The sequence below is a fragment of the Cetorhinus maximus genome, chromosome 20 (assembly GCF_964194155.1).
Source record: "Cetorhinus maximus chromosome 20, sCetMax3.hap1.1, whole genome shotgun sequence".
Lineage (NCBI taxonomy): Eukaryota > Metazoa > Chordata > Chondrichthyes > Lamniformes > Cetorhinidae > Cetorhinus > Cetorhinus maximus.
Window position 1 is genome coordinate 13,571,314 of NC_135898.1, and position 11,671 is coordinate 13,582,984.

At 46.2% G+C, this 11,671-nt stretch overlaps 1 protein-coding gene across 2 annotated transcripts; it reads right to left on the reverse strand.

Moving 5' to 3' along the window:
- Positions 1–1,056: 1,056 nt before the first annotated feature.
- Positions 1,057–8,514, reverse strand: tti2 (TELO2 interacting protein 2). Of its 2 annotated transcripts, none has more exons than XM_078565517.1 (8): positions 8,382–8,514; positions 6,467–7,199; positions 5,911–6,097; positions 5,176–5,268; positions 4,327–4,508; positions 3,524–3,667; positions 3,269–3,431; positions 1,057–1,196 (listed from the first exon to the last, which is right to left on the reverse strand). In XM_078565517.1, exons 2-8 carry the CDS (start codon positions 7,150–7,152, stop codon positions 1,116–1,118), a joined length of 1,536 nt encoding a protein of 511 aa, XP_078421643.1. In that variant the 5' UTR covers positions 7,153–7,199; positions 8,382–8,514; the 3' UTR covers positions 1,057–1,115. The 2 variants fall into 2 exon arrangements, with proteins under 2 accessions (XP_078421643.1, XP_078421644.1); XM_078565518.1 differs by lacking the exon at positions 8,382–8,514 and adding an exon at positions 7,428–7,559.
- Between the last annotated feature and the right edge of the window lie 3,157 nt (positions 8,515–11,671).

The following is an 11,671-nucleotide window of genomic DNA, read 5'->3' on the forward strand; positions in this document are numbered from 1 at the left end:
GGCGGCATTGGGCTCTGACATTTCCTCCCTCTGATATGACATTCTCACGGGGGGAGGTAGTGAAGGATGTCTGTTGGACTATACCCTAGCAAGAAACTACCACTCCCAAGGAGGTTCACTACAGCCACACTGGAAGTGGGAAACTTGTCTATTTTTAGCATTCAGTGCAATCATCAAGCTCTCCCAAGTCAGATGAGGTACAGTTAGAGTTGAAGCCCCTCTTCATGGCCTTGACATCAAGCCCCAATAGAAACCCCAGGGGCACCATCAATTCTCATCCTTTTGCTCAAATGTGTGACCTTGGCCCTCTGTAACCTCATACATCCCTCTGAGGTATCGGTACTGCTCCAATTCTGTACTCTTGTACATCCCTGATTATAGTTATTCCACCGTCTGCAGCCGAGCATCAGTTGCCTAGGGCCCAAATGCTGGAATTCCCTCTGAACTTCTCAGCTTCTCCTTTAAGATGCTTGTTAAAATCCATCTCTTTGAATAAGCTTCTGATTACCTGTCAGAATATCTCCTTAGGTGGTTGGTGTCAAATTTTGTTTGAAATGTTTTACTACGATTTATTAGATAGTGTCTTTCACTACTTGCCATTGTTGTAATGTAGGAAACACAGCAGCCAATTTTCACACAGCAAGCTCTAATGTGATTGTGTTTGAGTAATGCTTGCAAAGGGACCAGGGGCAATACCTGCTCTTCTTTGAAATAGTGTTATGGGATCTTTTCTGTGGACCTCTTAAAGCAAAGAGGCTCTCTATTTAACATCTGCTTGAAAGACAGCACTCGCTCAGTACCTCATTGGGGTGACGGCCGAGACTAGTCTCGGAGTGGAATGATCCACCACCAACTCACTTAGGCTAGCGTGCTGGTACTGAACCAAGGGTGACACCAAACCAGTGTCCACACAATTGACCAAGGATGAATGAATATGTGAAATCTACTGTCACAACTGTTAGAGGATTAATCCCCATGCCTGGATCCAGCTTGCTAAGTTTATTCTGAATAGCTGGATTCGCTGAATATTTCCAATGACAATGGACTCGAAGACTGTGAAGTTCTGCTTGTGTTTATTCAGATTTTGTACAGTTAACAGTTCTCTCAGTGACTTGTTATACATCTTGCTGCACCCTCTGCAGACAGTCCAGTACTGTAGCATTCTCACAGCTCTGACGCACTCCTTCCAGGAGAACCTAAAGAGCAAAAAAAAAGACAATAAAGTCCATCTGCCTTTCTGCAGTGATGCTGTGTATTTCAGAACAGGTATTTGTTAGATAGTGGAGCTCAGTGCCATTTCACAGCACTATTCTCAGAAGCGGGAGGACATGGGAACCCAGCTTCCTTAAAAACCCAAAACAAAAATAAAAATACCTAGAAAAACTCAGCAGGTCTGACAGCATCTGCAGATAATACAGGTAACGTTTTGAGTCCATATGACTCTTCAACAGAACTAAGGAAAAATAGAAAAGGGGTGAAATACAAGCTGGTTTAAGGGGGGGGTGGAACAGGTAGAGCTGGATAGAGGGCCAGTGATAGGTGGAGATCGCCAAAAGATGCCATAGACAAAAGGACAAAGAGGTGTTGACGATAGTGATATTAGCTAAGGAATGTGCTAATAGGTGACATTAAGGGTAGAAAGCAGGATGAGCAAGGTACAGATAGCCCTAGTGGGGGTGGGGTGGGGGAGAAGGGATCGAAATAGGATAAAAGGTAGAGATAAAACAATGGATGTAAATACATTTTAAAATAATGGAAATAGGTGGGAAAAGAAAAATCTATATAAATAATTGGAAAAAAGGGGGATCGTTAAGGGGGTGGGGATGGAGGAGAGAGTTCATGATCTAAGGTTGTTGAACTCAATATTCAGTCCGGAAGGCTGTAAAGTGCCTAGCTGGAAAATGAGGTGCTGTTCCTCCAGTTTGTGTTGAGCTTCACTGGAACAATGCAGCAGGCCAAGGATGGACACGTGGGCATGGGAGCAGGGTGGAGTGTTAAAATGGCAAGCGACAGGGAGGTCTGGGTAATGCTTGCAGACGACCGAAGGTGTTCCGCAAAACGGTCGCTCAGACTGCGTTTGGTCTCTCCAATGTGGAGGAAACCGCATTAGGAGCAGCGAATGCAGTAGACTAAATTGAGGGAAGTGCAAGTGAAATGCTGCTTCACTTTAGGGCCCTTGGACGGTGAGGAGGGGGTAAGTAAAGGGGCAGGTGTTGCACCTTCTGCGGTTGCATGGGAAGATGCCGTGGGAGGGGGTTGAGGTGTAGGGGGTGATGGAGGAGTGGACCAAGGTGTCCCGGAGGGAACGATCCCTGCGGAATGCCGCCAGGGGGGGTGAAGGGAAGATGATGTGTTTGGTGGTGGCATCATGATGGAGTTGGTGGAAATGGTGGAGGATGATCCTTTGAATGCAGAGTCTGGTGGGGTGATAAGTGAGGACAAGGGGGATCCTATCATGGTGCTGGTAAGGAGAAGAAGGTGTCAGGGCAGATGCGCAGGAGATGGGCCAGACACGGTTGAGGGCCCTGTCAACCACCGTGGGTGGAAAACCTCGGTTAAGGAAGAAGGAAGACATGTCAGAGGAACTGTTTTTGAAAGTGGCATCATCAGAACAGATGCGACGGAGGCGAAGGAACTGAGAGAATGGGATGGAGTCCTTACAGGAAGCGGGGTGTGAGGAGCTGTAGGAGTTGGTAGGCTTGTAATGAATACCCCTCTTCTATTTTTCCTTAGTTCTGTTGAAGAGTCATACGGACTCGAAACATTAACTGTGTTCCTCTCCGCAGATGCTGTCAGACCTGCTGAGTTTTTCCAGGTATTTTTATTTTGGATTTCCAGCATCCACAGTATTTTGCTTTTATCCTTAAAAACCCACTCTCCAATGGGTTTCTGAGGCTCGCTCTGACAACATTAGCAGAGGCTCCATTGCTAAAGCAAACTGATTTTTGCAAGCAGCTGCCACAGAGACAGTCAGCAAACTGGAACCCTTGTCTGTGAAATAAATGCAGTTATCTCAATATTTAAAATTATTTGCTATGTAGACAGTGTAAATGGTTCATCTTCTAATAAAATTTATACATCTTGAAAGAATTGACTGATGAACAGCGGTTCTGTCAGAGTGCTGTGATTGAATATGAAATGGTTTGCCCAGGAATGCGGTGTTGCAGGGAGTGATAGTTAATCTGTGTTTTGGTTGTATTGGGTGAGTGGGGAATACTAGACGGGACCGTTCCCCCCACCCCACCCCCCCAACCACACACTATCTTACTGTCACTTTGCGTTCACAGCAGCGATTGAGCAGAATCAGGCAGTGGGTTGCATCCCGTAACAGCTCCTCCTTAACCCGTGGTGGTGTTGGGCTCCGGTCAGTTGCCATATCATATATGAATTTGAGTAAGGACTTGAGCAAAACCTCCAGCCTCATGGACATTCTGGTCAACAAAAAAAAAGTGAAAAGTTTGTTGATATTTAACAGTCCCAGCAATGTGTCCTAATCTCAGATTCATCTCAGTTTCTTTGGTACCTGGGCCAAGCCTGTTGGATCATACTCTGGAATGCCTGAAGGACACAGAGCCTGGCTGCTTCCTCGGGTCCATCGTACACCTCCAGGTATCCAAGAATCACCCTTTGCAACCGCTTCAAGTGGCGAACAACCAGAATTCCAAGCCTAGCAACAGAAACAAACAAGGTTGAGTGATCCATACCTTGTTGGTGACCTGTGTGTTGGAGGAAGAGAGAGACATTTCTATGGTGTTCTGGTGTGAGTCAGATAGAGGGGCCTGCATTCCATGTGTACTACTTGTCCCTGTTTTCCTCACCCTCTCCTGAAATACTGACTCGCCTGCTGGGGCATAGTTCAATCAATGTGGTCATGCATGGTACGTGCCCACTGTTGAAGGATGAACAGAATGAAAGAGTAGGCTGTTCAATCACAAGAGAGTATTAAGAGTTCAGCCCACATCCTGTCCTCATCCAGCGTCCGCGAACACACTGCAGCAGGGTCACTCAGTAACAAGTGGGAGCTCTGTCTGATTTCTACCGCCACTGCCTTAGCCTGAGAGCACCAAAACTTGATTAGAGCATGCCTACCAACAGTAAACACATCAACTGACCCTGAACGTACTGGGATCGTAAACATGGAGCTTCCTGGTGGTCTGTGACTCAGTTGCATTACTGGGTGGTGCATAGAATCACTGAGCAATGGTGAAGCATTCCATGTGTCAGAAAAGTGTGAGGTGACAGGAATGCACTGCAAACATGGTGGGCACCACAGGGACTAGTGTAATCTAAAAATGACACTGCCAATTCAAATACAGCAGTTCTAACCTCTCAGTGAAGATGGGCAGATGCTTGGCATACACTCGTCGCAGAGGGATTTTGTCTTCAACCTCCATGTGGGTAAGAATTAGGCAGAATACTTTGTCGTAGCGATTTGCTCTCTGTTGTCCGCGGGTGACGTGTGATTTCTCCAGAAGTGGGAGCAGGTCAAGTAAGCAGGGCAGCACAGTCTGAAATAGAGAAGGAAGCAGCAGTTATTAGTAACATCAGAGGTCACGCTGCCACTTTCACTGCAAATCCAGAACTGAGGATGTGCGAATTAAACAGAAAACACAGAACAGTGGAATTACTTAGCACAGGTCGACGACCTGTTGAGAGAACGAGTCTCCAGGGTGACTCGAGCAATGACGTTCTGTTGAAATGTGGCTGTAAAGACTGTTAGTCAGATGAAGGTACAGTTTACAAACTGTCTGCCAGTGCAGGCCTTGGGTTAACAGGATGGATCAGTGACAAGTCCCGGATCAGTGACAAGTCCCGGATCTGTAATGACAGCTACATTCAGAGGGGAAGAGGACAAGAATGAGGCAGGATTACTCTCGCCAATCTTTACTGACCAACATAAATCAAAACGAGTGCTGAACATGGGGAAAACCATGAACGTGAAGTGACAAAATAGTTTAGTCCTTCTACCATGTGGCTCTGCTCATGAATCACACAACAGTTCATCACCTGCAGGGCTCAAGAGTCACGGTCTTGTTTCTCTCCTGTACAAACTAACAGATATTAGGGAAGATTTAGAAATTTTGAACCTGTAACTGCTGCCTTAAAATTAATGTGGCATATTAAGAGAATTGGAGTCAAACTCCCTGGAGGACACAGAAGGAGAGCACAACTCACCTGAATGAGCGAAACTTCTGGAGTGTACAAGTGATTGTAGAGAGCGTGGTACACTACCTGCGCTCGGTTATACTGTAAGAGTTCTGCAGCAGGCTGAAACAAGAGAACATGAAGCTGTCAGACACGGACACATTCAAACCCTTCCAATCTGGTGTACCAACACAGAACACACACATTTTTGAGGAACAGGAAAACTATTGGGCCCAACCATGTCCTTTTTAATAGACCCACCTTCTCATCATTGTCCTCAATCTCTTCACACTCCAGCAGTAAAAATAATTGTCTCCTGAGCTCATACTTACTGTCCACTGGAATAACTCCCTACCCAACCCCCAGCATCACATCAATTTTGATTAATAGTTTATGTCTCATTGGTGAAAAGAACATTCCTTCAGTTTAGGAAAGAAAGAACTGTTATTTATACAGCATCTTAAAACATGTCAAGGTGCTTCATATCCAATTAATCTTTTGAAGTGTCATTGCTGTTCTGTCGGTAAACACAGCAGAGGATGTTCGTACAGCAAACTCCCACAAACACCGAATAAGACGACTATTGGCCTGGACACTGGGAGAACTCATTCTTCACATTGTACTGTGGAATCTCTCACATCCACAGGAAAATTTGGAACAGACATGTTTCACACTTTGTCACAAACTCAGGCAGACTTGTCTGCAATTTGCCATCTACGTGATTTCTCCCCACCTCATGGTTCCCACTCTCCGGCCTCCACGTACCACATTGTTAATGATGTGCTGGAGACACCTCACGCCCAGTATCTTATTCTCTGTCCTGTAGTCGTCTGAGAAGAGGAGGGATGGTGGCAGCACTACGTCCAGGTGCTCAGCCAGCCACGGCCTCCTCACCCTCTGCAGCAACCACCGAAATACATGTTTTGTGGCTGGATTCAACTTCCACGTGTTTCTGTAGAAATTTGCACACACAAATCAGTTACTGGCACTCTGTTAAAAATTGGGTTAAAAAACACAAAAAAAAGAGTGCAGTGACATGACACACCAACTGGTGAGAAAATCTTAGCTGGAGGAGAGAGCTGTGTGCATTTCCTGCTGGGAGCATGGGATATACTGAGTTCCAGCTACAACATGATATAGACTGAACACAGCTCAGCACAGAATGACACAGTATAGAGGCTACCTGTAGTGGGATAAATTTTCTCTTATTTGATCCCCCTCTTCCTTCCAGTTGAAGTGAATTACAATGTCTAGCAAAGGGAGGGGACCACCTGGTCAAACAGCGGGAATGACAAATAATCAAACACTGGTTCAGACTCACTTGTTCATTTGTGGTTTCATCAGATGCAGCACAGCTCCCAGGACTCCCCTGCCTTCCTCTTCTGCCCCACACAGGAGCTCCGTGATGGTCTTGCACCCCGCTGCCTGCACTGAGGCTGCCAGCAGCTCATCTGCAGCAAGCCGAGATGCCGCACTGGTCCATGCTTTCTCCTGGCAGTGTGTGGCGCAGAAAATAACCAGATGCGGCAAAATGGCTCTCAGAACAGAGTCTGGCGAAATAGTGGGGTGGTGAGTTGTTGCTTGCTCTGGCCTTGCTGATAGTTTACTGAGGAGAGGTTGAAACGTTTGGGCCACATTGCAGGCCCTCTCGGGTATCATGTGATAAGCACTGTCAGGCAGCTCGCCACTGTCAGTCTCACATATGGGCAGTGCTGAGTACTGGGTCAGAGCGGCTGTCAGATTAACGTACATTTGAACGATATCTGACACATCGTTTTGGCAGCAGCTGAGAAGCCAGAGAGGGTCGCCCTGTAGAAACAAATCCCTTGCATCGTCCAAAACTGATCCTTTGTGCCTCGTTAGTTTCTCATTTGACATGTCCCCCAGAATTTTCCTTAGAACATGCTGGACTGTTGGTACTTGCTCCCTTTGATAACCAAACTCTTCTACCGACTTGCTTTTGCCTGCCAGGTGCAGTTTCTGAATGATTTCTGAAGGATCTTCCATGATACCTTTTCGTTGGCTTGGTCCACAATCAGAAATTCATACTTAGCCTGGGGAAAAAACAGCAATTTTTTTTTGTACTCAAGGCAGTTTGTACCAAGCACCAGCAGAGCGCATATACCAGACTACAGACACCGGAGCAGATGTTTCAACTAAGCAGCCGAACATCTCTGCAAAACAAAGCAGATTGTCAAAGTGTTTAAGGACTACAACTTAGAGGGAAAAGTTGACCCTTGGTCACTTCTCAGGTCGCAGAGTACATCTGTTACATTAATTACCTGATTTATTTCAATCCTGGTTTAGCATAAATTCAGAACCAACAGTTTATCAGAACAGCAGAAATCTTATGTCCCAGCACATTTATGTAAAAACCTTTGGTGTATTACAGTGGCAGGAATCTAGTTTTGAAACTGAAGCCCTGTAACGTAACACAACTAGTAAGCCACTGAATAAAGAAATGTGGTTTTTAAAATCTGAAGCACACTCTGGATCTTTCCACGTCCCTGAACAGATTTGAGATTCCCTGTCTCGGTTGAGTCAGGAGTTGACAAGACGACGACAGGCCGGGAAGGCCATCTTAGCTCACCCGTCCTGCAAATCCCACAGCCTTTCTCAGTGTTGCATCCCAGTCCAGGGACTCCAGGGATTTCTCCCTCCTCCTCCCACATCACAGGATCAGAGAAACCTACATTCAGCTCATGCTCCAACATCTCTCACCCCCCCACCCCCCCCACCCAGTCAAAGCCCAATTGATGGAAAGTTAAAAGTTAAGGAAAAATCGCAAATGTTGCGGGGGGAGGTGCACAGACTAGAAGGGCCGAATGGCCTGTTTTCTGTGCTGTAATGTTCTATGGTTCTAAATGGACAGCAGCTGCATTCAGCATCCAGAAGAGAAACGAGGCGGTGAAACCTGCCTTTTCTCTGTCCGGGCTGTGCATTTCCAGCATTATTATTATTATTGTTATTATTGTTGTTGTTGTTGTGATTTGCCTCCCATGTGTTGATGCCTCTTTGTGTGAAGCGGCATTTTGCTGCTCCTCAGTCCGTCCAGCGGCGCCGAGAGGGGCGGACGGGACGGGGTGCGGTTCACAGCCTCCAGCGGCAAAGCCAGGCTCCCGGCCCAGTCAGCCGAGCGCCGGAGGCTGGGGGAGGCCCCGAGGGCCCAGTCGCCCCGGCTCGGGGCCGCCCAGAGCAGATGCGCCTCTCCGTCCCATCGTCAAGAAACGCCTCACCTGCCTCCCCGCCGACGGCTCGGCGTCTGCTTCCGGTCAGAGAGACCTGAAAAAAAACCGCCATGAGGGAGGGAGAGAGAGATAGGGGGGGGGGAGGAAACTCCCACCCGGACCAGATAACCCGGCGGACCCCACCAGTGCACTGGGTGTCACCGCCATTCCGGCTTCCGGAAACCCGCAGCTCGCTCTTTGGTTCCGCCCCACCCCTTCCCTTTGCTTGGGTAGAGGTTTGAGACTCTCCTCTTCAGCTCTGACCACTTTCTTCCAGTCACCTGTCCAAATTAAACGGAGCAAGTGTTGACCTCTCTTTCCCCCCCCACCCTGCACATCTTTTTCTGTAAACATCTAAATTATTTATAAAACTAAAGGAAGTTAATCCACTTAAATCATAACATTTTATACAGTGTTTACAATGCCCCCTTTGTCCCTTTGGTGTCCACTGGCTGCCCAAGGCCGGTACCTCCAGGGTCACCCAGGCACAAGTTAGAGACTCTCACAAGAGGAACTCATGCTGTTAACTGAGGGGACAAGGTGGTATGGCAATTTCTAATATTTACCGGGATTTACCATCACCATTAATTTTAAAATTTATCCATTTATGGGATGTCAACAGTGGCAAGGCCACTGTTTATTGCCCACCCCCATCCCCGCTGAGAACAGATAAAGAAAGAGGGGCGGCGACAGTGATAGCAAAAACAGAGCTTGCATCCTGGTGGATGAATCGCAAAATGTTAGTATGCAGGTACAGCAAGTAATTAGGAAAACTAATAGAATGGTATCGTTTATTGTGAGGGGAATTGAATACAAGCGATTTTGCTTCAGTTATATAGAGCATTGGTGAGACCACATCTGGAGTACTATACAGTATTGGTCACCTTATTTAAGAAAGAATGTAAATGCATTGGAAGCAGTTCAGATATGGTTAACTAGATGAAGATCTAGAATAGGAGGGTTGTCTTATGAGGAAAGGTTGAACAGGCTAGGCTTGTATCAGCTGGTGTTTAGAGGAGCACGAGGAAACTTGATTGAAACATATAAGATCCTCAAAGTTCTTGACAGGGTAGTTGTGGAAAGGATATTTCCTCATGGAGGATCACTGTTTAAAAATAAGAGGTTGCCCGTTTAAGACAGAGATGAGAATTTTTTTCTCTCAGAGGGTGAAGAATGTTTGGAACTCTCTTCCTCAAAGGGCAGTGGAAGCAGAGTCTTTTAATATTTTTAAGGCAAAGATAGATCGATTCTTGATAAGCAAGGGAGTGAAAGGTTATCGGGGTAAGTTGGAATGTGGACTTGAGGCTGGAAATGTGGAGTTGAGGTTACAACCAGATCACCCATGATGTTATTGAATGGCGGAGCAGGCTTGAGGGGCCGAGTGGCCTACTCCTGCTCCTCATTCACATGTTCGTATGAGACCAGTAACAGGCGCATTGGTTCAGAGCCCACTGACCACATTTGAAAAAAATCTTAAACTGAGAAATTTTATGAAATGAGAAATTTCAATCAGGTGACTACAACAAGAAGTATATGAACAGGAGAATAAGAACAGAGCAGGTCTAGAGGCATTAATTTATGGGGCAGCAGATTCATCTGCTATGGGGGAGATATAAATATTGTATTAAATTTATAGCTTAACTAAGTAACCTACTTAATAAAACTAGAAATAATCATTGGCCAATATTTCAAAACTTGAAACTCAAGTTAATAAATAAAATACAATAGAAATTGCAGAGGAGGTGATGTTTTGCAGCTGTAGCATGTGGGAGCTGGTGGACAGCACTATGATCAACTGCAACGACATCTGCATTAAGTGTCTGCAGCTCAAGGAACTTTGGCTCAGAGTTGATGAGCTGGAGTCGGAGCTTCAGACACTGTGATGCATCAGAGAGGTGGAAAGTTATCTGGACACTTTGTTCCAGGAGGCAGTCACATCCCTTAGGTTAGCTACTTCACATTTGGTCTGTGGACAGGCACAGGAGGTTGTGACTGCAAGTGAGGCAGCTATGGGGATCCAGAAGGTAGCAATGGAGAAGCCTCAGCACTTATTCAACAGATTTGATGTTCTTGCAACCTGTATGGATGACAGCAGGAACTGCAGGGAGGATTAACAAACTAACCAGAGCACCGTGGTGCAGGGGACCATTCAAACTGGGGGAGTTAAAAGGAACTTAGTAGCAACAAGGGTCAGTACAATTGGAGGATAGATTTTCTGTGGCCGAGATCATGAGTCCCGAAGGCTGTGTTGCCTGCCTGGTGCCAGACTGAAGGACATCTCCTCAGGGCTGGAGAAGAACTTGGATTGGGAGAGGAATTTGGACTGCAAGGGGAAAGATCCAGTTGACATAATCCACGTGAGTACCAATAACACAGGTGGGATGGTGAAGGAGTTTCTGCTCAGGGAGTATGAGCAGCTTGGAACTAAATTAAAGGCAGAGGTAATGATCCCTGGATTACTATCTGAGCCACGACCAAATTGGTATAGGGTAAATGAGATGAGAGAGAGTTGAATGCGTGGCTCGAAGATTGGTGTGAGAGAAATGGGGTTCACTTCTGGGACCCTGGCTTGAGTACTGAGGAGATGATGTGTTGCAGCTGTAGTATGTGGGAGCTGGTGGACAGCAGTATGATCGACTGCAACGACATCTGCATTAAGTGTCTGCAGCTCAAGGCTCCTGGCAAACTGTAGAACTAGGGCTTTACAGCGGGATTTAAACTAAATAGATGAGGGGAGGCTTGGAAAGTTAAAGAGCGAGGACAAGGCAATAATGCAGTGCAGCGATATGCTTAATGATGACCAGAGTGTGACAGGAAGGCACAGAGCACACAAACAAAAGAGTGCACCAGCAAATAAGGTCAGAGATGGTAAAAAGACAGAATCAAAAGCTCTTTATTTGAAGGCTCACAGCATTCATAAGAAAATGGATGAATTGATAGCTCAAATAGAAATAAATGAGTATGATAGTCAGTACAGAAATGTAGTTGCAAGGTGACCAAGGCTGGAATCTGAATATTCAAGGGTAGTTGACATTTTGGAAGGCCTGGAAGAAAGAGAAAGAAAGTGGAGTAGCTTTGTTAAGAAGGGATGAGACCAGTGCAGTTGTGAGAAATGATTTTGGTTCAAGGTGCATAATCAGTTTGGGTGGATGTAAGAAATAGCAAAGGGAGGAAGTCACTGTTGGGAATGGTTGAGAAGCCCCCTATCAGTCGCAACACTGTAGGATGGATTTTCAATCAAGAAATAATGGGGGCCTGTAAGAAAGGTACTACAATCGTCGTGGGCAATTTTCAGCTTC

Excerpts from the sequence above, each read along its gene's own strand:
- tti2 (XM_078565517.1), bottom strand. The coding sequence starts at position 7,152 with ATGGAAGATCCTTCAGAAATCATTCAGAAACTGCACCTGGCAGGCAAA. Across the intron at positions 5,269-5,910 it reads AGCACATCATTAACAATGTG|CCTGCTGCAGAACTCTTACA; the intron begins GTACGTGGAGGC and ends CTCTTGTTTCAG. Across the intron at positions 3,432-3,523 it reads ATCCAACAGGCTTGGCCCAG|AATGTCCATGAGGCTGGAGG; the intron begins GTACCAAAGAAA and ends TTTGTTGACCAG.